Here is a 26,499-nt window from a genome sequence, read left to right as displayed (position 1 = left end):
TGGTGTGAATCTACATCATGTACAACCATAGAAATGAAAAGTTGTACCCCATTTGTGTACAATGAGTCAAAATGCAGTCTATAAAATAAAAATTAATTTAAAAAATACAAAAAAAATTCAAGAAAGAGATGAAAAACAACTGACATATTCTACAAGCCAGGCACAGTGGTGTGAGCCTACAGTCTCAGCTACTAGGAAGACAGGAGGATCACTTGAGCCTGAGAGTTCAAGGCTAACCTCAGTGACACAGTGAGACTTTGTCTCACATAAATAATTTTAATTAAATTAAAAGAATAAGAAAAAAACAAAAATAATGTTTACTTTCATCCCACCTTCTTGGAAAATTCTAACATTTATTTTGGGTCAGTCATAAAATATTTGGGACCTTCAATTTCTTCAACTATATATTGAAATAAGTCTAGTATGTGGGCTATAGTCAGACTATTTTATGAGTGACATATTGACATTATATTCCCATTAAAACAGTTTAAAATATACTATTTTAACAGCTTAAAAATATAAATAATGTCCTATATAATGCTATTTGAGCACTTAAAGATGAGGAAGTTAGTATTTATAAGAGCCCTTTGAAAAATAATGCATCATCAAAGTATTATTCTTTAGCAAAAGAGAAGCATAGAGGGTTTTTTGTTTCCTTTCTTCTTTTCTCCCTCCTTTCTCTCTCCTCCCTCCCTCTCTCCTCTCTTCCTTCTTTTTACTATGTTGCCTAGGTTGGTCTCAAACTTCTGAACTCAAGAGATTCTCCCACCTCAGTCTCCAGAGTAGCTGAGACTACAGGCATCACCACCGTGCCTGAATTGGGGTCAGAGCGATAAAATATTTCCCCCATATTCAACTTGGTGAACAAGGGAAGAAGTTTCAGGACATGTATTTTCAACTCTTTACACTCCTTCTGGTTTTCCCTACTGGAGATAACTACTAACCTGTCATCATTGAGACATGTTTTATATGGATTTTTGGAATGGTGATGGATCTATAGTGATCAGAATATGATGAACAGCAAAAATTATAAGAACATTGACCAAGGCTAAGGTGAGCTGCCAGTTCATGGTTGTGAGCAAGGGGCTTGTCCACAGAAGGATCTTACTAATATCTCATTTATTCCTTCCCTTCAGTCTTTGAATAATCACTACCAATTACCACTGGTACCATCACCATTTATTGAGTGCTCAGTGTACCACGTGCTAGGCTGGGTGCTTTACACATGTAATATAATTTCATCCTCACAACGTCCTTATTGGGTAGAGATTCCCCACTTCATAGATGAAGGAACTAAGGTTTTGAAATTTTAAGTAACTCTCTGGAGGTCATGCAGCTACTGGAATTAGGATTCAATTTATAGTCTATTTATTTATACTTTTTGATAAGTTCTTTTGTAATTTTTGCCAAATAACTTTTCATTGTCTGGAATTTATTCTCTTAATTTTGACTAAGCGTGCTAAGATCTTTAATTAACTCAAAATTCCTTATACTTTTCTATTATGCTTGTGGATTTGCCTCTGAACTTTTTTCTTATCTGAAAAATGGAAATAGAAAGTATTCTTTCCAGATAATTATTTTGCAAAAAATGCAATTCTCCAAATGTGAATCATATGAACCTGAAGTTATTCTCTCTATATTCTCATAGTGCTAGACAACTCAGAGATGTCAACACTCATTTTGCACTAAAATTCAATTCAGATATCAGTCTGAGCAGTCTTTGCACATTAGAGGAAAATGGCTGAGGACAAAGAGCTGATTGATCTCTTCCCGTTTTTTTTTTTTTTTTCCTCCCCCTCAGTTGAATTGATTTCACAAATGTGAAATGGCACCTATTTTTCAATCTTTCTTTAATCTTTCTTATCCAATACCTATAAGTGATGAAGAACTTTCAATGGGAAGCAAGGGAGGGAAGGACTTAAGCTGTAAGGAAAGAGATGAACAGAGGATTTATTAGGTATTTCCATGGAAGAGCTACAGTGATCTGTGATGTGTGAGTGCATTTTTATCACTGAATCCTCAGGTGAGAGTTAATTGTTCAAAACCCATGAAGGTGCTTAGAAAACAATGGTTAGTGTCAAATGTGGACCAACTGCAAAGGAATACCTTCTGGAAATTAAGCATCATGTTTATTTAAATTATTTAATAGTTATTGTACATTTTCAATCATTCCAATCCTGATTCTGACCGAGAACAGAGAAAATACAGGTAATGTATGCTAAGAAGACCTTCACTTTTCCAGTTAGAAATGCTGCATCTCACCATGCAGTTTCTTACCTCTTATCCACTGAAGGCGACACAGCCAATTTCACCTTGCCTACTTTGCTTGTTTCTGAGTAAAATTTCATCTAAAAGAAAAAGAAATGCAACTTGCTTATAGCCCAGTGCCTACAGGACTGTTTGGGAGAGGTCCCATCAGGCTACATTCTGAGTTTTATCTAGAAGCTTGTGCAAACCAACGAACCAGGGTGTGTTAAAACCTTCCACGACAACCCAACTTTGATGATTACAGAGCAGTTACTGCCTCTAGCAAGTCGATCGGGAGCATAATGTCAGAAGGTCCAAGGGAGCCCTATTTGGAATTAAAGCAAAATTAAATAAATTTCAAGGAAAGGCATTTTGCCCCACCCCTCAATTAAAAGTAATAAATAGATGTTTCAGACATACATTTATCATTTATAAATGATATAAATGGCAAGTCTGATCTATCCTAGAAAGAAATAAGTGCAAAATAGAGTAGAAGTCATGGTATTAGACAAGTAAACAGAACAAAGTTAGCTTTAGCTTAAAATAAAGGCCAATGTACAATAAGGTTATCTGCTCAGAAAAAGTCAAGAGTTCTGTATAAATTTTAAAAGAAAATTCCTTCCTGAAAAAAATAATTTTAAATAATGTCAAAGTAAATAAGGAGTAGGAAAATATATATATACAAACAAGGCAAATTTAGTCCTTTAGATCTAGAGGGGAAAAAACTGGTCTGACACATTTCCTAGGATCTGGATCTACAAGTTGTTTTCACCCCTCTCCCCTTTCCCCACCCTCTTGTCCCAAGCACACTCACACATAGAGCCATTGACATTTTGGACTTTAAGCTTATTTTGTTTGCTTTCTCCTAAATGCTTGTGGTTTTTACTTTTTTCACTCTGCCTTTCACATTAGCCCCAAACACCAGCTCCACCGTCTCCTCAACCTCTTCATACTGTTGGGTCAGCCAGCTCTTGACCTAAAACTTCCACACTCCCTGATCTCAGCAACACTTCCCATTCATTCTTTTCTCCCAGGTTTTAAAAAAAAATTGCAGGCTCTCTGTGCCTGAATCCCAATTCGTATCTCTGTGCCTGATACAGTTGTCTCAACTGTATCTACGGTCTATTTTGTTAATATTTATTAGAGTGGTCTCAAGAATTTTTTACTTTTCTATGATCTCAAACATCAAGTATAATTGGTGTCAATGCCTACACCGGACAGATAAATTGAAACGAGTAAAAGATCCACAGATCTAAGGGAGACTGAAGTCTTATTAGATTAAAAAAAAAAAAAAAAAAAAAAAAAAAAAAAAAAAAAAAAAAAAAAAAAAAAAAACTTTCTAGCTGGGTGAGGTGGCACATGCCTACAATCCCAGACATTTGGGAGGCCAAGTCAGAAAGATTGCAAGTTCAAAGCCAACCTGGGCAATTTAGTGAGATGCTCTCTCAAAAAAACAAACAAAAACACTCTCTAGCTACAGATTCCATAGAAATAATAAATTACTGAATTCTGATCACTAAACCAGGGGGATCAGCAGCTCTTCATGTTATAGGCACTTGGAAGTGCTACAAGTTATGGTTCTACACACATAGAAATTCTTTCTCTTAAATTTAAAATGAATCTTTTGAAGTCAAGAATCTCCCCCCACCTTTATGGTTTATAATCTTGTTATAAATACTAATGGATTAATTACATATCTTCTTAAAATGTGAGTCAGTCAGTATTGGGGTAACATCAATTTATGAGATTTATCTAACCTAAATAAACATTCATGCTTTACTTCAAACTCATTGAGGCAATGAGAAAAACATCAAAATGTGGTTTGGGAAAAAAAAAACAATCAATATATAACTTGAGTCATAAATGGTAGCAAACCAAGGAGCTATCCTAAAATAACTTGGAGGGCTTGCACACTCTGAAATTTCTAATCAAAGAATTCAGCAACACCAAAATCTACCAGAACAATCATGGCAATAGAACATGGACCTTAAAGCATTAGTCATTGTGTAAAATACCCATCACTATGCTTAACTATTAGAGTAGAATATAGCATCAGGCACTTCACAAGAACATAGATACTCTGAATTAAGCCAATAGAAACCCATGTGGTAAGGGTGAAGTGTTTTCCTTAAGCCTCTTGCTATTATCTTAGCATGAACCTAAAGGCTCAAAGAATCACTTCCCAGAAAAGAGCTGCACTAAGAGCTGATGATAATTCAATTTATAAAAATGGGCTATGGTTGTATGCCAGTTTTCATGTTTGTTAAAGTTGGACCCTTTACCTAAACTGCTTTTGATATATGCAGGTAGCTGCCATATGTCAAGAACAAAGGCAAAATTAGAACTGCTGTGGGACAGCTAAAGACATAATGGTAAGTTCAGTAATAGTGATACTTTCATTGTTAACACTAATCATTTATAATAGCCTTCCTTTAAATTCATACCTGAGATACATACATATGTATTAGATTAATTAGATTAGATTAGATTAAATATGTGAATGTTCTGATCTGGAACCTCAAGTCATGTTTTTCATATGATGACTGATGTAACCAAGACATAGGGGCTCAGTTTAGCCAATAGTTGTCTGTTACAAAAGAAGACACCCTAATTAAGCGATTCATTAAACTGAATAAAGATCTAGACTCTAGATTCTTAGTTGTTCCTCTTTAAAGTTAGCATATAGATCTTCTTCTAATATACATTCTACCAATAGGGAAATTGAAACAGATATACTGTAAAGGACTGCATCCAACTGACATAATACATAATGGTATCAAAGACAGGAGGAAAACAATAAAGAATGCAAACAGCCAGGCATGGTGGTACATGCCTATAATCCTAGCTACTTGGGAAGCTGAGGCAGGAGGATCATAAATTCAATGTCAGCCTTGACAACTTAGTGAGACCCTATCTCAGAATAAAAAATAAAAATGGCTGGAGATGTAGGCCAGTGGTACAATACTTGCCTAGCAGATACATGGCTCTGGGTTCAATCTCTAGTTCTACAATAAACAAACAAACAAATAAATGCAAACTTGGACTGTGAGCTCCCCCACCAGACTCAGTTATTTAATGCTTCAACTAGTGACAGAAAACTGATCAGTGTTGAATAAGGAAAAACTTGAAATTTCTTATAGGACAGATGAACAATTAGAATGAAATGGTACTGAATTATCACACAATTTAATGACTTACATTATGTTTTTAAAATAATTAATATTTATCAAGTGTCCAATAAGTGCTAAATACTTAGCATTTCATTTAGCTCTTATTCCTTCCAAATTGCAGGTGGGGAGTAGGCTAAAGTAATTTGACCACTGCTTTATGCCAAAACCGTGATTCGAACCTACTAATTTGAAAATCTGTTGGCACTCTAGAACTCCTAAAAGAAGCACTGGAGATTTCTCTTCTGCAAGAACATTTCTAAAATATATAGTTGCATATAGATATACACATATCTATATCTACAAATTTTTAAAAATTCCTTCTGTGGCAATAAATTAAAGAAATGCAGGTCCATGTTATAAAGAACCACTTTTAGATTTATTGTTCTATTCCACGATTTTATTTAATTTTGTATAAAAAGACCCAATAAGTTTAGTGTCCATCCTTAAGTCCCTCTTAAAGATTTATGGGTGAATCATTTCCCTTTTTCTCAAAGATGCATACAATAAATAAGTACAAATATTTCCATTCAGAAAAGACTAAAATTTACTAGATCATCTTCTTTTCATTTTTTTCTCTCCCCACTTTATGTAACATTCCTTGAATATATTCTTAAGCATTCATCAACCTAGCCGATTGCCTGATGCTTCAGTCTTCGTGAGTTGGTTTTGCAGTCCAGCATTTTTTGAACATATTTTATAGAGACATTAGAATATTATTTTTAAATTCAAACACAACCATGTCACATCTGGATAAACAAAAGTGAGTCACTTCAGGGAGACCGTTTTCACCGCCACATCCACTTTCTTTCAAATTGCTCTCTCTCTGGCCTTCGCTCCCTCTTCAACTGTCTGAACTTAACTTTCCACTCTGTGAGTAAAATTAAAGAAGACCCTCCCCTGTCCACACACATGAAATTGACCTGCTGCCACTCCAGGCACAAGGAACTTCAGGCTGCTAGAAGCTTTTCTGAGAAAGACCTATTGTAAAATCACAGGGACAAGAGAACCACACAAGGACTAGGGCCTTTCCAAACCAGCGCCATTGGGGCCCCCGAAGACAGTACTTGCCACGACTCCCTGGAAATCTGTTGCCACCACCTGAGGAGCTATTTACCTGTTTCAGTGTCTCCCTGGGGCCTGCGTCCTGCACAGTAACAGCAGTCCAAGAAGATGACATAGTTAAGAACATTGAAGAACAGTCCAATAACTCCAGCACTAAGAACCAGCAGAGGCTCCTCTGTCTTCTGGGGAGTGATATACCTTTTGATGGCTTCGACCAGGATGCTGAACATCAGTGCCACAGCAAAAATGGTGTTTCCAAATGCTCCCACAACATCCGCGCGAAGAAAGCCGTAGGTGCTCTTCCTGTGCTGTTTTATACTGCTGGCCCTGACGCCGAACAGTCCTATGATCATGGACAAAAAATGGGAAAGAACAGCAAAGGCATCGGAGGCTAAGGAGAGGGAGTTGCCAACGTGGGCGATCACTAGTTCCATCACAAAAAGGAGGATGCTGACCACGCACATGAGGATTAAACGGAAGCTTCTTCCAGAGTATCGCCCCATGGTGGCTCAGTGCTCTGGCGGCTCCTCTCCTTTTCTTGGGAAGGCTGAGCTCGCAGGGCAGCAGCGATAGATTTGGTGATTATAACTCCTGGGTAACTCTCCCATTCAGCCTTTCAGCACTTGTCATATTTAGAAATCACCTTTTATAGGCTGCTATAAAGTCATAAAACAGTTTAAAGGGCAATTAAGCAAGAGATGTCACGTGAGCAGGGGTTTATGGAAGTGGAAGACACTGGCTTCAGATTGTTTTGTTTGTGTAATTACAGACCAGAATTCTGCGTCTTTCAATCAGGAAGAAGCTCATTGCAGCTGTGGCCTTTCCAGTTCCTTCCGCTGTATTGGAGCAGTTATGGATGTGTGAGGCAAGACATTTGACAGCAACAGCCATGTCTTGTCTACCTGACAGTTTTGAATGTCATCTACTCTACTGTGTGGAACAGGGACTATTCAAGGGGTTGCTAATCCAGAAATCAGAGCAGTAAGTGAAAGTCAAAGGGGAAGTGAGGGTGATTCTTCTACTGCTTTGCCCACCAACGAGGAAACAAATGAGCACTTCCTGCTTCCAAACATTCTTCATAAATAGGACAAGAAAAACATTCTTCATGATCATGAAAGGTAAAAGTGCTTTTAAGTCCTCACATTTTTGCAGTGCTGGGGATTGAACCAGGGGCCTCATGCATGCTAGGCAAATGCTCTACCACTGAGCTACATTCCATAGACCATAGATAAAGTGCTTTTAAACTGGATGCTAAAAATATAATCCTGGATAGTTCCAGGAAGTAAGGCCAATTATGATTTAATTGATGAAAGGAAGTTTTTGTTTGTTTTTTTAAAATCTTACCACCTGTCAGGATATCTATAGCTCTTAAACGTTTGCCAGTTTCTGAATACCTAAAATAGAAGTGGCTTCTACTGTTTTGGGTAGCCTGTGTACTCTCAATCCTTTAAAGTTTGATTTTAATGGTTACTTTAATGTGTCGCCTTGACTGGCCATTGATCACTGACATCCAAGACATTATGGATGTGTCTGCGAGGGAGTTTCTGGATGAGATTATCACTGGAACCCAAAAATGAGTGAGGCAGAGGACGCTCTCTAATGTGGTGGGTCTTGTCCAATCAGTCAAAGACTTGAATATAATAAAAAGACTAAGGAAGAAGAAACTCTTCCTGCCTGATCTTAACATTAAGGTTGAGTGCTTCAGGGTAGTGGTAAGGGCAAACGAGTAGAGGGTTCAGAAGAATGGAGAAAAGAAGTAAAAGATAACAAGTACAGACAATCCTTTCAGTGAGTTTCACTTTACAGAAAAATGGAGATTCACGATATTTTTAGGTTGGGGAAAATAGCATATTTGTAAGCTGATTGAAAGATCCAGTAGAAAAAGAAAATAGTACATAGGGGAGAATTGCTGAAGTGCTGCACTGAGAAGGTGAGAGGGGATGGATGCAGTGTGCAAGTGGAGGTTGGGCCTATCCTGGAGGATGGACCTCCAGCTGCTGCAGCAAAGAAAGTAAAATGTATGGGCCCGGGAGCAGGAGGGTAGATGTGGTCGTGGGAGGGTCAGAGGTTCTACTGCCATCACGTCTATCTTCTCAGACAGATCAGCATGATCAACTGAGTCAAAGGGGGAGCATTGGACATCTGAGGAGAAAAAGGTACAATTGTCTAGGAGAGAGAATGAGGGAAGTACTGTACAATGGCTAGGCGAAGTGGTGCCCGCCTGCAATCCCAGCAGCTCAGGAGGCTGAGGAAGGAGTGCGAGTTCAAAGCCAGCCTTGGAAATTAAATGAAGCCCTAAGCAACTCAGTGAGACCCTGTCTCTAAATAAAATATATAAGAAAAGGGCTGAGAATGTAGCTCAGTGGTTGAGAGCCCCTGGGTTCAATCCCCAGTACCACCACCACCACCACCACCACCAAAATTACTTATTTACCCATGATATTAGCTCCATCATCACCCGCTTCTATATTTCCCAAGCTCTTCCTTCAATAGTTATTTCTTCACTACGAAATGGGGTTTTGGTGACATACTTTAAATATATTTTGAAATGTCCCCATTACAGGATTTAATAAAATCTTTTGTATCATTTCAGTACCATTGACGTTCCAAACTTGAACTTTCCAGTAAATTAATATTGCATACTGAGCCACACATAAAATGTGTTTGTATTTGCTACATTAAGCCCAATGATGGGGCAGAATAGAGTTTAATTTTTTCCAAGTACTGATCTTGACTACACGAAGATGACTCATAATGATCTCACGATTTTTAGTGAGGGTCTCAGACCAATTCATTGCCCCATCTCCTTTTCTACTACTGATTGACTGATTTTATATCTCAAATAGAACTGCTTAAAGAGATACAGCCAAGAAAAGGAAAAAAAAATATGTTTAGTTTTACTACTAGATCCTCTGGCAATGTACAGAGCAGGCACTCGAATTTATTTAAAAAATAAATGACTAGCATTTTCTAAACATAGTAAAAGTGACAAGCTAAGGACCAAAGCTGTTTGAAAACCATAGGGTAGCAGCAGCTGTCTTCCCAGTTCTTGATGTTTATAGCTACCACTGAATACCATGGTTATATCACAGATGACCAATGTTAATAACCTGAATAAAGGGTGATCTTTTGAGTCCCTGTCCTTTCTTGTTTTATGACATATTCTGTTGCTGCTGACCTCAGGACTCAAATCCTTTCCATTGGCAGGCTACATGAGTTGTTGTCATTGACTAGTTCTCATAAAGCCTTCATGTCATCTACTGGCATAATGAAAAACAATTTTAAAACTCACTCTCACAATTCTGTGACTGTTATTTTTGTCACTGGCTTCCAACCTCCACAGGTTCTGCATCTGTATATTCAGCCAACTACAGGTCAAAAATAATTTTTTAAAAACTGCACATGTATGGGACTGTACATAGCTTTTATTCTTATTATTCCCTAAACAATATATCAACTATCTGCATAGCATTTTCTTAGGTATTATATGTAATCTAAAGTTGTAGGTTATATGCAAATACTACATCATTTTACAAGGTATCTCTTAAAGGATATTGTTCAAGCACCCTCTTGAAAAGCTCATTCTCTAAAGATACAGAATTTAATCAAACTGATATTTTAGCTGAATCTCAATATAAGAAAAAAGTCAACTTATCAAAGCTTTAGGAGAATTCCTTAATATAATTACTTAGAGTTCCTTTAAATAGTGAATTCTTTTAAAGCAGTCAACTTCAAACTTTTCTTCAATTAATCATAGTCATCTGAAGCTTCAACAATATAGTCTGGGAATTTATCCTTGTACCAGAGATGGCCACCTTCTCCAAAATGACCATGAGCTATAGGACAAAATGGGTGGTCATTAGTCTGTGACCTACTTTTCAGATATTTGTCATAAATCAGCTAAAAACCATTTTTTTCTCTTAAAAGCATGTATGTTGGTTTGTAGAAAAATGAGCCTGGCAGAGTGGCATGTGCATGTTGTCCAAGCTACTCTGGAGGCTGAGGCAGGAGGATGTCTTGAGCCCAGATGGGAGACCAGCCTGGGGAACACACAAGAGACACTGCCTCAAAAACAGGAAAAAACAAGAAACTGAAAGATAAAGTAACTCCTATGACTACAGCTATATCTTAGGAGTAACTTTCAGTTGACCCTGTAAACTGTCATAACAATAGCTATTATTTATTTTTTAAATACTTTATGAGACAGAGTAACTCTGAAATAGGTGTGACTTCCCCCCTTTTTTATACAGAAGAAAACAGGCAGTTTATATTGCTAATAAAGGTAAGAGTAAGACAAAACATTCTGAATTTTCATGAATCAAGAAAGTTGGTTCAGAATACAAAAATGTGTCTATTTCAGCTGACCTCATTAAAGTAGATATGTTTGAATACACATACTCAAAACCTTGGTCCTGTAAGCAAGCTATATTTAGTCTTTCAACTGTAATTTCCTAATCAATTCCTATTCTCATACATAGCATGTACTTTCCTTCCTTTGTACCTCATTCCCTCTGCTGGTATTATCCATCCTCCTCTATTTGTATTGAAATTCATTATCCCTGAAAGCATAGATCAGAATTCAAGTCTTTGTTGAAGCCTTTTTCTCTTTACTGGTATATTTATACTACCAAGTGAAAAGCATATTGGAACGGAGCCCTGGGTCCTTAAATAAGAAATTTACCAAGTAAACTAGAAATGAGATAGGAAAGTCATTCCAGGCAAAGGGACACAGGCAGGAAGTAGTACACCATTTACAAGAAACCCCAAATGGTTAGGTTGCACAGGACTTTGCTGGATTGAAGAGGATACTAGAGAGGTAGTATGAGCCAGAAAAGGCTAAAAAGTGTTTGCAACAAAAAGATTTCAAGGGGAAGAAAAACATTTCAATAAACTGTATGATAAGGAAAAAACCAAGAAAACAAAAAAGCTCCTGTGGATATGTGGAGACAAAATCTGGAGATGAGACAGGAGGCCATTTGATCTATGTGAGGGGAAGACCTAAAAGACACTAGTAATAGTTATTTTGCTGGCCAAATGAATATGGATGACAGCACACTAGAGGGGCGGCCTAGGACGACTGAGATTTCCAGTTTGAGTTATAAGGTATATTTTGGCAGTGCTAAACTTCTAGGCAGGAAATATTATAGGAGGAAGAGATCTGGGAGTGGAGAGTAATGAGATTTGAGGACATGTTGTCCTAATATGCTGATAAACATACAAGAGGACTCAGTATGTAGTTGGTATAGGTCTAGAGCTCAGTGGGGGCAGAAAAGTGCAGTGAAGTAGAAGTGACGAGGTTATTAATTAGGACTTTTTTGAAGACCCAATAGCAACTAGAGGAAGAGAGAAGTTCAAGGGAAAACTTTATTATTATTATTTTTTCAATTTGTGATTTGTTTTATTTTTTTAAACAGCAAGGTTCAGGACAATTTTATATTCAGTATTAGGGATTATGGAAGGGAAGTCCTCCAAGACAGACAATTGGTAGTTTAAAGTTGGCAACCTCCTGAGGGATGCTTAGATCACTACCACCTAACTTTCAATGAACTCTTGGTAGGAATTCCCTTGTAGCAGTACATAATTCAGGTATTTCAGAAACAAATGAATACATAAAACAGTATTAGTTCATGATATTTATTACTGGGGTTGTTTACAGAAAAGTCTTTTTTTCCACTGCTAATTTAAGCATAAGAATAGTTGTTTGACTCTTTGACCTCCCTTTACAACTTTGTTTTTAAAAAATCATAAAACTGTATCTGAGAAGATATTAGTATCAATTTTTTAAAAAGCGAGGAGGATTGGAGTAAAGGTTTTAGTAACTCCTTTAGTAACTCCGACCAAACAAGGTGTAGAACTTGGCAAGGTTCTTGCCACAGACGCATTTGGCTCCAGGCTGCAGCTCACAGAGTGGTTTGAAAGGGATACAAAGGCTTTTAGCTCCCATGGAGGGAGCACCAGGTTCCAGATCCTGATCCCTGAAAATAAAAAACACACGAGAATGTCATTCATTTTATGCTATATACTGCCATTCCTTTCCAGTGCAGCACCTCACAAGTAGCATTGGTTGTCTACCTGGCCGTGGTCTTTTTGATCCAGTCTTCACAGTCAATTTCCCCACAGAACGGAATCTGAGCAATCTAATAGGAAAAGAAAAAGTAGTCACTACTTATAACTCATTCTATGAAAGGAAGATTTGAATTCTCTACATAACTTATAAGCAAAAAGATCTCCCAGGTCTGTTCAGGCCATGGCATCTTTGCTGCAAATATGCTAGAAACTTTGCTCAGAGGTATGAGATATGAAAGAATGTTTCTGTATTAAAAATTCACACTCATAGACCAAAACACAACAAAATGCCTTTGCAACACATTAAAGTGTCCCAATAAACTGGCTGCAATGTAGAATGCTCCAGTTCTATGTCTATTTCAAATCTGGACTATAGTCTGTTCTACATGTCAACATGATTATCAGGAGGAGAACAGGGAGATAATAAATGCTGATTTTCAAAGTGAGGTAGCAATGACAATTAACAGACAAGTGTCACTTTATACCATGATATTCCTAATATGTGATGGGTATGTGAATCATTTTTAAAGTCCAAGAGCTTTTGAAAGTCAAAAATCATTCTGTATGAGGAAAAACAGTCACTCAATTTTTCTTTATTACACCATAGAGAATAACAGGCAGAATCAAGAGACTTGGGATTTTATCTTCATCACCTGTTTGAAAATCTCTAGCCCTGGGTTTTCTTTCAAATAAATACAAATGACTAGACAGGCAAGGACTCATTAAGTCCCAAGTTTTTAATTCAGCAAATATGTCAACAAACTTGGCATAGGTGCATCAAAATTGGTTGAAACATATATACATTATATACATATATATACATTATATACATATGTGTATATAATGTATAACTATTTATATATATGGATATATAAACAGTTAACATGTTATAATATACATTCTTATATAACTGCTACATATTATACAACTATATTATATATTAAGTTTTATAGGTGTTCTACATCTGAGATATAGGACAAAAGGGGTTAAGATTTCTCCCAGTTATGAATGTGAAATCTTTCATAGCATGTCTACTTCAAAATGAGATCTATATACAATAATAACTAAATAATAGTTCTATAAAAAATTCCTGGAGATCAATGTTAATGATAGTAAGAGCATCATTAACAAAAGAAATATGAGTTTAAAAGCAGCTAAAGGCAATCTAGAGATCTATCAAGGGGAGACCCAAAAGATAGTAGAGGCAACAGCAGTATGTTTCCAGCTTCCTCTTAACTTTTCATCAACTAATTCCAGCCACGTCTTACACACACAAATTAAGAGCTCCTCCCACAAATCCCTTCACTTGGGATTTAAACATGTTGCAAAATGCTTCTCCAAGTAAAGCAAAAGTAACGAGGGACTAGGAAATTACAGAAAAACAAGTGTATCTTCAGGTGAATACTTACGCAGTGGGTAGCAAAAGGTTACTTACTAAGCCTTTGATGTTCACTCAGTGAAGTGTGTTAGTCTAATTCTCAAGGTTTATAAACTGTTATTGTGATAACATTGTCTTAAGACAACTAAGAGATAAATTTCTAGGTAATTTCTAGGTAATTCCTCCTGAGGAGGAGGAATGGGTGAAGGGAAGATGGCAGAGATTGGAAAAGTGTAAACATTAAGAGAAGCTTTAATAGAGAAATTCTTTGTTCAATGAAAACTGAAGCAAAAACAAACCTAGAGACATGTAAGTTGAGTAACCAAAAAATTACTTCCCTGTATTCAAAGTTGTAAATCATTAACATTTATAATAAGGCCATGAAAAAGGTACATTCACATAATATTGTTTAAAATTTATGACAAAAGACAGAACAGGGAGGAAAACATCAGTCACTAACTTTATGCAATGATAAAATATTGAGACCATTTAAAAGGAGGTCTTTGGGAAATTTAATTTGGTTTCTTTGAAACTTTTACTTCTCAATTTAAAATTTTATAGCTGTATTTTAATAACTTTAACAATTTTTATAGTAAATAAAGTTGTGTTTTCTTTTTCCTTGAAAAACATTACTAAGCCTTGAGAAGGTCTGTATTTATTAAATATTAATTTTTTAAAAAATTTAAAATGGTTGCAGCACATGAACAAATTCAAGTAAATTTTTGTCTGGATTCATAAGTGATAATTTTGTAAAAACTATGCTTTAATTCTTTCTAGCTTCAAAGTAAGGTTTAGATGATAAGACTTCAAATTTCTGGTTATTTATGGTTGGCATTCATAAATATAAAAAAAAAACAGTATGAATTTTTAGGCTATTTATTCAACCACAAAAAAGATTTTTAACAGAATTCTTACTTTAATAATTTCTCTATATTTTTTACCTTTTGCAATAAGATTTTAAGTTTTTTAGAAGACAATATTAATGACAAGAAATAGCAATATTCTGGAGCTCCAGTGGCACACTCAATCAGCATGCAGGACATAAGAAATAGCAATATTCAAAACTCAAAGTGATGAGCAAAAAAGATCAGTAATGCATGGCAACATTTGTATGTGTGCATGTGTATATACACACATGTATATACACACACATATGTATGAGATATATATCATGCATATAATGAAGAGCATTTATTTTTCATTCAATTAAAGATACTCCTCTTGGAAAAATGTACTAGAATCAAGTCCTATAAACCAAAATAGTTTTGTTTTGTTTCTTCATTTGTACAAATACAGAAGAGTAGAAAAATCAAACTTTCACCTACATTCAAGTTCCAAAGATCCCTTTTTCCTTTTCCCCTCCTAGTAAATACAAATTTTATTTACAATGACCTCAAGGTTGCTTGATGGTTGGCCAATCCATCTTGGCTGACCCATGTGAGGTGAGAAAGGAGGTGGAACCGACTGCTGTATACAAGGAACAAAATTTGCTTTCTGGTCCCATGTGCTCTTTGAACATACAACTAAAATACCCTATGTTCTACTTTAGAGTAGAAGCTGGAATCTCTGCAACAATTTATCAAATATTATAATAAAAGATATGATTCCACTTGCTGAGAGTCATTTCTTTGATTTCAACAGATTAACTAACTGATCGTTGGTTTGCTCTATTGATTTATTAACTCTTATGCAATTTCTCTAATAGACTGTGATGCAAAAGTGACAGTCATATTTCTGTAGTGAAGGAAATTTATAAATTCAAAAATTTAAGTGAACAAAAGGAAAACAATCGAATAAATTATAAAGAAAGGAAAAATACAAAGAAGGAGATGGTTATCCAATCCCTTGCCTTTCTACTGAAGTAAGCTAGTTGAGTCAAATGAAAAATTACAGAACACAGAAAGGTAAAAGATTACCAAGGCAAGCTGGGCATGGTGGAGCACACCTATAATCCCAGCTGCATAGAAGGCTGAGGCAGGAGGATCATGAGTTCAAAGCCAGACTCAGCAACTTAGTGAGACCCTGTCTTAAAATAAAAGAAAATAAAAAAAGAGCTGAGGAAGTAGCTCAGTGGTTAAACTTAAGCACTCCTGGGTTCAATCCCTGGTACAAAAAGAAAAAAATTACAAAGTCAATAAATCAAGAACAGAAGGCTAAATACTGAAGAATCATGGATCCGAAAGGGATTTTGGAATTATCTATTTTGAATTCATTTAAATTGAGAGCCAGAGATTAATTTTCCTGCCTCATAAGAAGCCAGGAAAGAAGAGATATTATTAATAGGTTATGACCATAAAACAAAACTTGCTTTATATTCTCAGCATGAATTGAAAAAAAAAAAAGAAGAAGAAGAAGATAAAGAGGAAAGTACATCAAACAAGCCAGAGAGAGATCTGACTTCTAGCACGAGGTCTGAGTAGCTTGGGATAGTTCATTTAGACTACGGCCCATGGTTTTTTCATCTGTAACCTGAGGACACAGGACTGGTTGTATATTCAAACACATACACCAGAGTTCGTATGTGATTCATTCTAATAACACATAACTTTGGCAAATAAAGATTTCTTCTTTATGAAAACTGTTTCCACTATGAACATCTGCATATACATAATACATAAAACCAATGAAATCATGAATAGTAACTAAGTTGAAAAGTCTATGTATTTTTAAGGTGCCAGAAATAACCACTCATTCTGACAAAGACAGACATGAGCAAAGCATTTCCCCACATTATTCATAAAGTTCAAGCAATTAAGAGCCAGTATGGTCAGAGAGCTGAGAAAGCAACTTTTTGCTTTGTTTTAGGAATCTGTATATTACATTTCTAAAGGTTCAATGCTGCTTACGTCAGGACCTAATATTAAACTGAAATAACAAAATGACAATTTTCAATAATGAAGACATTAGAATTCATACACAATGAATGTTCTTTAGGCAGAATTATCAAGCTTGAGTTTTACACAATCAGTGCACCAGTGTTATTCAAAAATGACAATGTTTATCATACTTCAGGAAAGCTAGTGGAAAATAGTATATATAATAACCATTTATGTGACAGGCTTGACAAAGGGATTACCATGCATTAGTTATGTAAGTTCAATGAATCTTTTTTTTTTTTTTTTTTTTTTTTTGGTACTACAGATTGAACCCAGGGTTGCTTTACCATTAAGCTACATCCCCAGTTGTTGGCTTTCTTTGGGTTTTTTTTTTTTTTTTGAGAGAGGATCTTGCTAAGTTGCTGGGGATCTCCCTAAGTTGTTGAGGCCAGCCTGAAATTTGTGATCCTCCTTGCCTCAGCCTCCCAAATTGCTGGAATTACAGGTGGGCATCACCACACCCAGCTCAATGAGTCTTAAAAATATGATTTACTAATATATTCTCATTTTCAAAACTCCTTACAGTTAGGAGTATAGCTCAATGACAGAATGTTTATCTAGCAGGAGCAATGCCCTGGGTTCAATCCCCAGCACTACAGGAAAAATAAAAACAAACAAACAAACAAAAAAAAAAAAAAAAAAAAAAAAGAAAGAAAGAAAAAATTTTGGAAGTCTCTTACCTTTCCAGAATCCAGTACTTTCTGTAAGTCTTCCAATGTATTAGCCACAACCATATGAGTTTTAAGGTCTTCAGAAGCCCTACCAAAATTTAGAAAATATGTAATTTTTCTTACAAATGTAACAGTTTTAAACAACATATAAGATAAGCATAATTTAATGAAAGAACAATAACCTGTGAAAGCACACAATCGATGACCATTATTTTATTATTGTTGTTAAATTTCCATTAACTAACATTCTATTCCTAGTGATATCACTTGCTACTTGTGGGAGTCTAGGTTTAGACCTCTCTGGTCTTAGTTTTTTCTTCTACAAAATTGGAAAAATATTCTAGTAACTATTATACAGGATTGCCACGATAACACAGGTAACATGTTTTGGGAAAAAACAAAACAAAACAAAACAAAATACATATTATTCAAAATGTTTTTTCTTTTATGTATATGTGTGTGTGTATATATATATATATATATATATTTTTTTTTTTTAGTTGTCAACGGATCTTTTCTTTTATTTATTTATATGTGGTGCTAAGAATCGAACCCAGGGCCTCACACATGCCAGGCAAGCGCTCTACCACTAAGCCACAACTCCAATCTCAAAATGTTTTCATATACTACTTAATTTTCTCTTGTAAGAGCCTCAGGTTTTAGAAATGCAAATGAACATTCTCTTTCACAAAGTCATATATTTAGTTACTCATGGGTGGTGGTGACAAAGGAAGGAAAGGCTTTTGTTATTTTCTGAAATCTCAGGTAAGAACAAGTATACTCTGTGCCACATACTGTCAGCTATCCACCAAAACTGTTTCTTCTTCCTTGTCTTGTCTCTTTTTTTGTAGAGAGATGGGCCTATGTGACCAAGTTATAACCTTTGAGAGCTGGACAGTCATATATATGCCACCTCCTTGGCATAAGCTTTAAGGCAGTGAGCAGATTCCTACACACTTCCCCTTTCCCAACCAGCATTGGAGTAGTTACTTAGAGATAATTGTCATCTAGTTTTGACCATGTAAATGACAACAGGCCCTAGGGACTGGCAGAGTCAATGAAACAAATAATCTGAATTACCAGAAGGAGCAGAGCCATCCCAGAACTGCAACACTGACTTCATACTCTTCCTTGAAAGAACATGGAAGTCATTCTTTAAACTCAACTTAGGTCCTCTCTTGGTTCTATAGCAGCTTAGTCTCAAGTACACAGACGTTGTTAAAATTGATCTTATAACCAATAGTCTAATGTGGGCTAAATAATCTTAAAAACAATTCAAACCTTTGATAAGATCTCTAACCCCACATCCTTCATATATTAAAATTAATTCATATATTCGTTTCTTAGTACTTAGTAAAATAAGGATCTAACTACAATCTGTATAATTTGATACCTTAAAAAAATGAGTCATTTTTTAAGCTTGATAAGAATTTCTTTCATAAAAATGTCGCCCCTTTAACTAAAAATTTCATCCATCAAATATTTATTAAGTATCTGGCTACCTATCATGTTCTAATTATTTAACTGCCACAGAAAATAAGAAAAAGACTGTCCTCAAAGAGTTTTAGAAGTGTGAGGAAACTTTATATAAGAGGGTCAATTTGAGGGGGAAATAAGTGTATAAAAGCTCTTTTCCCTTTTTACTGATAATTAAAATGAATTTACTGATTGCTTTTCATGGGGAAAATGTTAACTTACATTAACAAATGTACTAAACACAAATGCCAGTAGAAAAAAAGCCCCATTAGCCACTAAAGCACTGATTTTCCAACCAGGAGTGTGCATGCAAACCAGAGAACAACAAATTCTAGAAATAATTCCTCAAGATAATTCTTATTAGCCCCATTTTCTAGGACAAGCAAACCAAGAGATGCAAAATCACTTGCCTAAAAACATATAATCAAAAATCAATGCTAAAATTAGTTTTTTCTTCCCCAGATAATTATTGAGGCCTAATGTGTGTTAGACACAAGGTATTAGATAGAATAATAAATAGGTTAAAGAGAACAGTAAGTAAGATGCAGGAAGCACTTCTCCCCAGACTAAGTCTCTATTTCCAGTGACAGTGGTCCCTCTGCTTTAGGTGGGCAGGAAAGAAAACAGGGTTCCAAACTAATGCCACCAATCTTCTGGCACATTACAGACTGCCTTGTATCTATGATTCTAAAAGACTTCTCTTCATAGGTCAGTCCCCTTCCCCACAAGGTCTCCTTATGCTGACACTACCCTCAAACCCCATCAGGAGATTCTTAGCCTTGGCTACATTATAATCAACTGGGGAGCTGTTAACACTATAGTTGCCAAGTCTTTCCTAGACCAATTAAATTAATATCTCAGGGAAGGTGCCCAGGTGCTGGTATTTATTAAAGCTTCCCAGATGTTATCAACAAGTGCCCAGCAGGTGAGAGTCAGTGCCTTAGTATCTCTCACATTTGTATGCCACATAAGCCTAGATCTAATGTTAACCCAAAATTACTCCAAGAGACAATCCTTTGTTGCAAATTCAGTAGGGAACAGATAACACTTAGAAAAATAACTACAATACAAGTAAAAAGACAACAACAAAAAAACATAAAGAGAATGGCATTAAGTAATCTGGAAGTTCAGAGGAATGATTATTTTCAGTTGAGGCAACCCAAAATTTCTGGCTTTAAATCTCTGAGGATGGACAGGACTTGAAGACAAGAGACATTTTAAGGTTTTACCTTGTGAAAAGGTTAACTTGGATGTCTTCTAAAATAGCTTGAAGTTTAGTCTCAGCCTCATTTTCAGCAACTGTCAGCTTTTCTCCAGTATCCCGTCTGACAGCTACAAACTGGCAGCTTTTCATATCACGTGGCCCAACTTCAAGTCTAATTGGAACTCCCTATAAACAAAAAAGGCAGTTAAAATGGCACATGCATGTCTCCAGTTGAATACACTTATTTCATGGCTTTATTTACTATAAAGCATAAATAATCCAAAGAGTAAAAGTGTAACCAAACAAGAAAATGGCAGGTAATATTCCTTAGACATTATAGAAATCTACTTGAATAATAAATAAGAAAAAAACCCTATTGCCTGAGTGATTCTCAGCTATAGAAGCTCTTAATAGAGATTAAGAGGACGTGATTATATTAGCTTTCCCATGCCCCCCCCACCCATCCACAAAATAAGCTCAGTAGAAATAAACAGAGAAGGGTTCTTGAAGCCAAAGATACCCCAACTCACTGAGGGCACTGAGGGGATTAGTACACTGGCACATTCTTGACTCATTCACGGTGTGCTCTGGTTGGGAATCCTAACTGGATAGAACTCTATATGTAGCTTGGGTTAGAATCACCTGGAGGGCTCCTTAAAGCCCAGATTGGTGGGCTCCACCTCCAGAAGTTTCTTACTGTAGTAGGATTGGAGATGGCCCTGGAAATATTATGTCCCTTGGATTCCTCTTTTTTTTTTTGGTGCTGGGAATCAAACCTAGGACCTGGTGATCCCTAGGCAAGTACACTACTGCTGAGCTACACCCCTAGTTCCACGAGACTTAATATTTCTAACATGCTCCCTCCCAAGTGATGCTGAGACTGCTCATCTTGGGACTACACTTTGAGAACCCCTCCCCTAGACCCCTAGGTTTTTGTAAAGAAACTTAAGGAATGACTACAAGCAAGTTTAAGACTTCTTTACAACCTCAGGGGGAGTAAAAACCCTTAAGGTTTTGGGACCCGTAATCTTCCTGATAAACGGTTGGTTTTATTGTTTTAAGTGAATGATCCTTTAAAACTAATTTAGGATTTTAATATTATGTCAGGTACTTCTACATAAAATTTATTTGCTTACTGGTACTCCTATGGAGGATACTAATTGGGATGACTCACAAAATCTGCCTGAGCTCTAGAATTAGATGATAGTGATAATGTTAGTGTTAACAGACTGACCCTGTAGGTTGTACAGCATCATGCAGGAGAATGTCCTACAGTGGGTTAGAATCTTATTTTCTAATGGCTCAGGGAGGAAAAAAATGATCCTTTGTACTCTACTTGCTTTATATAAGTTTGTAACTATTTCATGATCAAGTATTTTACAACCCAGGTAGAAAAAAATAGCAGACGTGGAAAAACAGAAAGACTATCTGTAAAGAAGAAAGAAGATAATAATGAAAAGTCAAAGTCGAAAAGGTAATCTAAAGTCAGATAATAGAAGAGGCAAATATTTCATTGGTAGGTTTTTTCTAAGTAGTCACAAATTTTCTTATAAAAGAATTATATTTTGTGCTTTTCAATGGCAACACAAAATTATTTTGATCATTCAACTTAAGTTAAAAAAAAAAAAGGTGTTCATTCATATTATTTTCCCCTTTCTATTTTCATAATACCAGAGGAAGTTAAAGAAGAATTATGGGCTCTGGTCTAGCAATCAAGCCATATTATACCTCATGTATTTATCTGAATGAGTCTAATAATATGTATGTATATCATACACTACACAAGGTTAATTGCTTATCAAATGAATTTGGATCTAGATTTCCCCAAAATGTCCTCTTTTAACAGGAATTGTTGGATTATATGGAAATAAAATGATACTAAAAAGTGCAATTAGTGGGCTGGGGATATAGCTCAGTAGGTAGACTGCTTGCCTTACAAGCACAAGGCCCTGAGTTCAATCCGCAGTACCAAAAAAAAAAAAAAAAAAAGCAATTAGTGGACTGGGGTTTGTAGTTCAGAGCTAGAGCACTTGCGGAGCATGCACAAGGACCTTGGTTCAATCCTTAGTACACTCAAAATAGTGTTATAGGGTAAGTGATCCCTTGATGAAAATGCTTGAGACCAGAAGTGTTTCAGATTTTGAAATATTTGCATAGACTTTACTAAAATTCCCTAATCTGAAAACCTTAATATCTGAAATGTTACAAAATATGAAACTTTTTGAGTACAACTGAAGCTCAATCTGTATCAATATTTTTCATGAGCTGGTAAAACTTTACTATTGTTTTTAAATCTTAGGCATCAAGTTTAGAACTTAGGTGCTTTATTTTCTTTCTGATGAATGTAGACTAGGAAGGTACAGTAGACACAATTCATGATAAGAATGTCTCCCACACACAGTAGAGGGTCACCAGGAATCCTGGTGAGTAATAAGGATCAAAGCCAAGTCAGTGTTAGGAAGAAGGATGAATGAGAGGAAGGGAGTTGGATTCAGAAGTGCATCTGGATGACTTTTTTTTCTTTTTTTTCTTTCTTTTTAATTAAGTTAGTAGCAACAATAAGTTTCTTTTTTTGACGTATGGTACCCAGTCAAGTATAAATTGGTTTAGAGAAGCTGCTACTGATATCATATAACAGCTATTTCTAAATAAGAAAAAAAGACTGCAACTAAAGAAGAAATTATACAGAGAAAATATTTACCTTTAAAGTGTTCACTAAAGGTAGGAGAATAAATAAAGGAGAAAGTACATTACATAAAAGGGAAGCAACACAATTTTTCAGCACAGAAGATTTATCTTAGGAGCCATTTTAAAAAAATAATTATCAACAACTTTGGGAATGTTGGAAAATACTGCTACTGAATAGCCCCAATACTGTCAAGTTTCCAGGTTTGAAAGCTTAGAGATGCACTCTCACTACTCTGTGCTTGGGATGGGGGGTTACTGAAGACTGAACCCAGAGATTCTGATGGTTTGTTTCTGCTGAGCTATAACTCCAGCCCTTTTTGTTTTGAGATAAGGTCTCGCTAAACTGCCTAAACTGGCTTAGAACTCTGGGTCCTCCTGACTCAGCTCCCTGAATTGCTGGGATTACATGTGTGTACCACATGTACACACAGCTGGCAGCTTATATACTAGACTCCAATTTTGAGATCCAATTAAGATTTCCTGTCTCAGCAAAAGAAAAAATATTTAATCCCAGAAGTTTATAAAATGAAAATAAGAGCATAGATCATCTATTAATGACACTATGATAAACGAGTTAGGTTTTTTTAAACAATGTAAAAATTAACAAACTGATGTGAAATAATATGGTACAAAAATTCAAGTATGAAACTCATCTCTGACATTTTACTATGAGTTATAACAATGACAGCTGGCTGATGCCCATGAATTATTCTTCTGATATGCATACTGTTCCAATAACATTATATGAATTCCTGGCATAAACATTTAATATACCAACCACATGAGATTTATTAATTATAACCAAAGACTTTAAGATCATTTTCTATTCTAACATAATAAAAATATTTTCCACAAAACCTTTTTCTTTTCACAGTGCTGAGAATCAAACCCAGGGCCTTGCACAAACTAGGCAAGTGCTCTACCACTGGGCTACATCCCAATAGCCTCAAAAACTATTTTAAGTTTACAAAATACATAAACTTTAGGTATCACTATTATAATTGAACTGTCAGTGCTTACCACTTGGTTTAAGTGAAGAAGAAAACTCACAACTATCAAAATAGAGAAAAGTAATGAAAAAATTTTATAAAAGAAGAAACGAAGAGTAGAGAAAATGTAAATTGAGGGTCTGGGAGTAAACAATATAACTGAGAAATTTACCTTGAGCTCCCAGTGATTAAATTTCCAACCGGAGAATAGTTATCTCGCAAATCAACTCTAACACGAATGTTAACACTGCGTAACCGCTTTTGGTAATCATTGCATTTTGCAATTAGTGCTTCTTTGTCTTCTTCAGAAAGTGCATTTGTAATACCACAGGGAATAACCACCACCTAGAATCCAGCACAAAGAAACAACATATAGAAGAAATGAAGCCATATGCTGCATTATATCCAGAAGTGAAACCATACTAGTGACTATAAATCTTAATACAAATGAACTTGTGTGATTTCTAATAATTCCTAGTAATTAGCTACACATCACTTATGTATACTAAGGGTATTTTCATTTAACCTATGATATTTCATTTAACCTATTTTAAATCATTTCCAAAAATAATTTTTAAATATTTTTAGTTATAGATGGACATAATACCTTCATTTTATTTATTTTTATGTGGTGCTGAGGATCGAACCCAGTGCCTCACGTGTGTGAGGCAAGTCCTCCACTGCTAAGCCACAGCTCCACCCCCAAAAATAATCTTTTAAAAAAGTTTTATACAGGTACCTTTAAAAATTCAGAGTAGAAAGAATAACAATGTAATGAAATACACAGTTAACACAAACACAACACTAAGGTCTCTGTTGTGTTCTGTTTCTATTATCAGCAAAATCTACCCAAATGATATTCAGAAAGTCACCCTTTCAAATTTCCTTTACTAAATATGGCTTGTATTTTGTAAATGGAATGATAAACAAATATTCTCCTTACCTGAACACAGGCTACACGGGGTGGTAATATTAAGCCCATGTTGTCCCCATGAACCATGATCATAACACCAATAGTTCGAGTTGTCAAGCCCCAGGAGCACTGATAGGCAAATTGCTTCTCTCCTGGTGTCTTTGGATCTTCAAAAACGATTTCACACATTTTGGAAAAATTCTGGCCTAAATGATGTGACGTTGCTCCCTAAAATAAAAAGACAAACATGATTTAATTTTTAATAACTTCTTATTGAAAATGAGTACTATAAGACCACATGCTTTAAAATAGCACTACACCTATTTTATCTCCTCTTTTACACATAAGGTTTTAAAATTAAAAAAAAAAAAAAAAAAATGACTAGGGCTAGTCAAAAATACCACACAAGTATTTTGCTTTAGGGTAGGCCTTTAACATAGGAATAATTTGACCTACAAAGTTTAAAAGGAGTCCACACTTTGGTTAATTCATGATACAAATCATGACTTAACTAATTGATCATGGAGATTTAAAGTATAGGAGAGATGTGCTAAAATTATAATATGGCCTAGAAAGCACATGACATACTTTTTTTTGTTTCTGAGATGGTGTCTCACTATGTTGCCCAGGCTGGTCTCAAAATTGAGATCCCCCTACCTAGTCTATAGGCAGGAGCCACTATGCCTTATTCATTTAATTTTTGAATGGCACATTAAATCATAAAAATTGTACATATTGATGAGGCAATGTGATATTTTGATACATGTATACATTATGCAATATATAAAGTAGGTTAAACATACCTCCTGATTTTATCATTTCTTTATGGTAATAACCTTCAAAATCCTTCCTTTTATCCTTTTGAAATGTAAATTACTATTATCTAAAGTCACCCTATTGTACAAGAGCAAGCCAGAACTTCTTACTCCTAACTCAGTACCTACTGATTAATCTTTTCCCATCCCACCCTACCCCTCTAATCTCCCCAATCTCTGTTAATCACAATTCTATTCTCAACTTCTATGAGATCAATTTTTTTAGATTCCATATGAGTAAGGTCATGAGATACTGTCTTTGTCGGTTTATTTCATTATAACAATGATCTCTGGCTTTTCTATATTATTGTAAATGACAGGATTTCATTATTTTAAGTCTGACAGTATTCCACTGTGTATATGAACTACATTTTCTTTATTCGTTCATTGGTTGATGGACACTTAGGTTGTTTTCATTTCTTGGCTACTTGTGAATAATGATGCAATGATCATGGGAGTGCAGATGTCTCTTCAACATACTGATTTCATTTCCTTTGGATGAATACTTAGGAGTGGGATTACTAAATCATATGATACTTCTATTTCCAATTTTTTGAGGAAACTCCATATGTTTTCCATAATGGCTGTACTAAATATTTTGTAAAAGATCTACTTTTCTTACGACAGAAAAATTGTTGGATCTGCCCATGGACTGGGCTTACAGTCATCTATACAACAGTATGATACCTGAATAGCTCTTCCACTAGCAGATATAAATGCTTCTATTGTAGTTGTATAGTCTCCTCCTGCAAACTTCTCCTTTTCAGTCTTTCTTCCTCTTACAACAGGAATTGCCAGGAGTTCTTCATATACCTGAGCATATAATTCAAGTATCTGCAAGACCTGTATTTAAAAGAACATGTGTTCAAATTCAGGGTATATATATATATATATTTTACATTATAAATCTGTAAAATTACACTATTTAAAACTAATTGTGTCAG

At 35.5% G+C, this 26,499-nt stretch overlaps 2 protein-coding genes across 2 annotated transcripts in view; both read right to left on the bottom strand.

Annotated features, from left to right (window-relative positions):
• The window catches only part of Slc30a10 (solute carrier family 30 member 10), a 48,084-nt gene extending 41,102 nt beyond the window's left edge, over nucleotides 1–6,982 (bottom strand). The window contains exon 1 of the mRNA XM_047519828.1: nucleotides 6,532–6,982. Coding sequence (XP_047375784.1) covers nucleotides 6,532–6,982 — 451 coding nt within the window. The remainder of the gene's footprint in view (nucleotides 1–6,531) is intronic.
• A 5,117-nt stretch (nucleotides 6,983–12,099) lies between these two features.
• Eprs1 (glutamyl-prolyl-tRNA synthetase 1) overlaps nucleotides 12,100–26,499 on the bottom strand; it is a 74,044-nt gene continuing 59,644 nt past the window's right edge. Inside the window, 8 exon segments of the mRNA XM_047521159.1 lie at nucleotides 12,100–12,454; nucleotides 12,552–12,616; nucleotides 17,480–17,558; nucleotides 20,176–20,336; nucleotides 24,000–24,028; nucleotides 24,031–24,172; nucleotides 24,771–24,968; nucleotides 26,243–26,398. Coding sequence (XP_047377115.1) covers nucleotides 12,304–12,454; nucleotides 12,552–12,616; nucleotides 17,480–17,558; nucleotides 20,176–20,336; nucleotides 24,000–24,028; nucleotides 24,031–24,172; nucleotides 24,771–24,968; nucleotides 26,243–26,398 — 981 coding nt within the window. The 3' untranslated portion in view covers nucleotides 12,100–12,303.

The sequence above is a fragment of the Sciurus carolinensis genome, chromosome 12 (assembly GCF_902686445.1).
Source record: "Sciurus carolinensis chromosome 12, mSciCar1.2, whole genome shotgun sequence".
In the NCBI taxonomy this organism is placed as follows: Eukaryota; Metazoa; Chordata; class Mammalia; order Rodentia; family Sciuridae; genus Sciurus; species Sciurus carolinensis.
The sequence above is the reverse complement of the archived record's forward strand: the minus strand, read 5'-3'. Positions and strand labels throughout refer to the sequence as shown.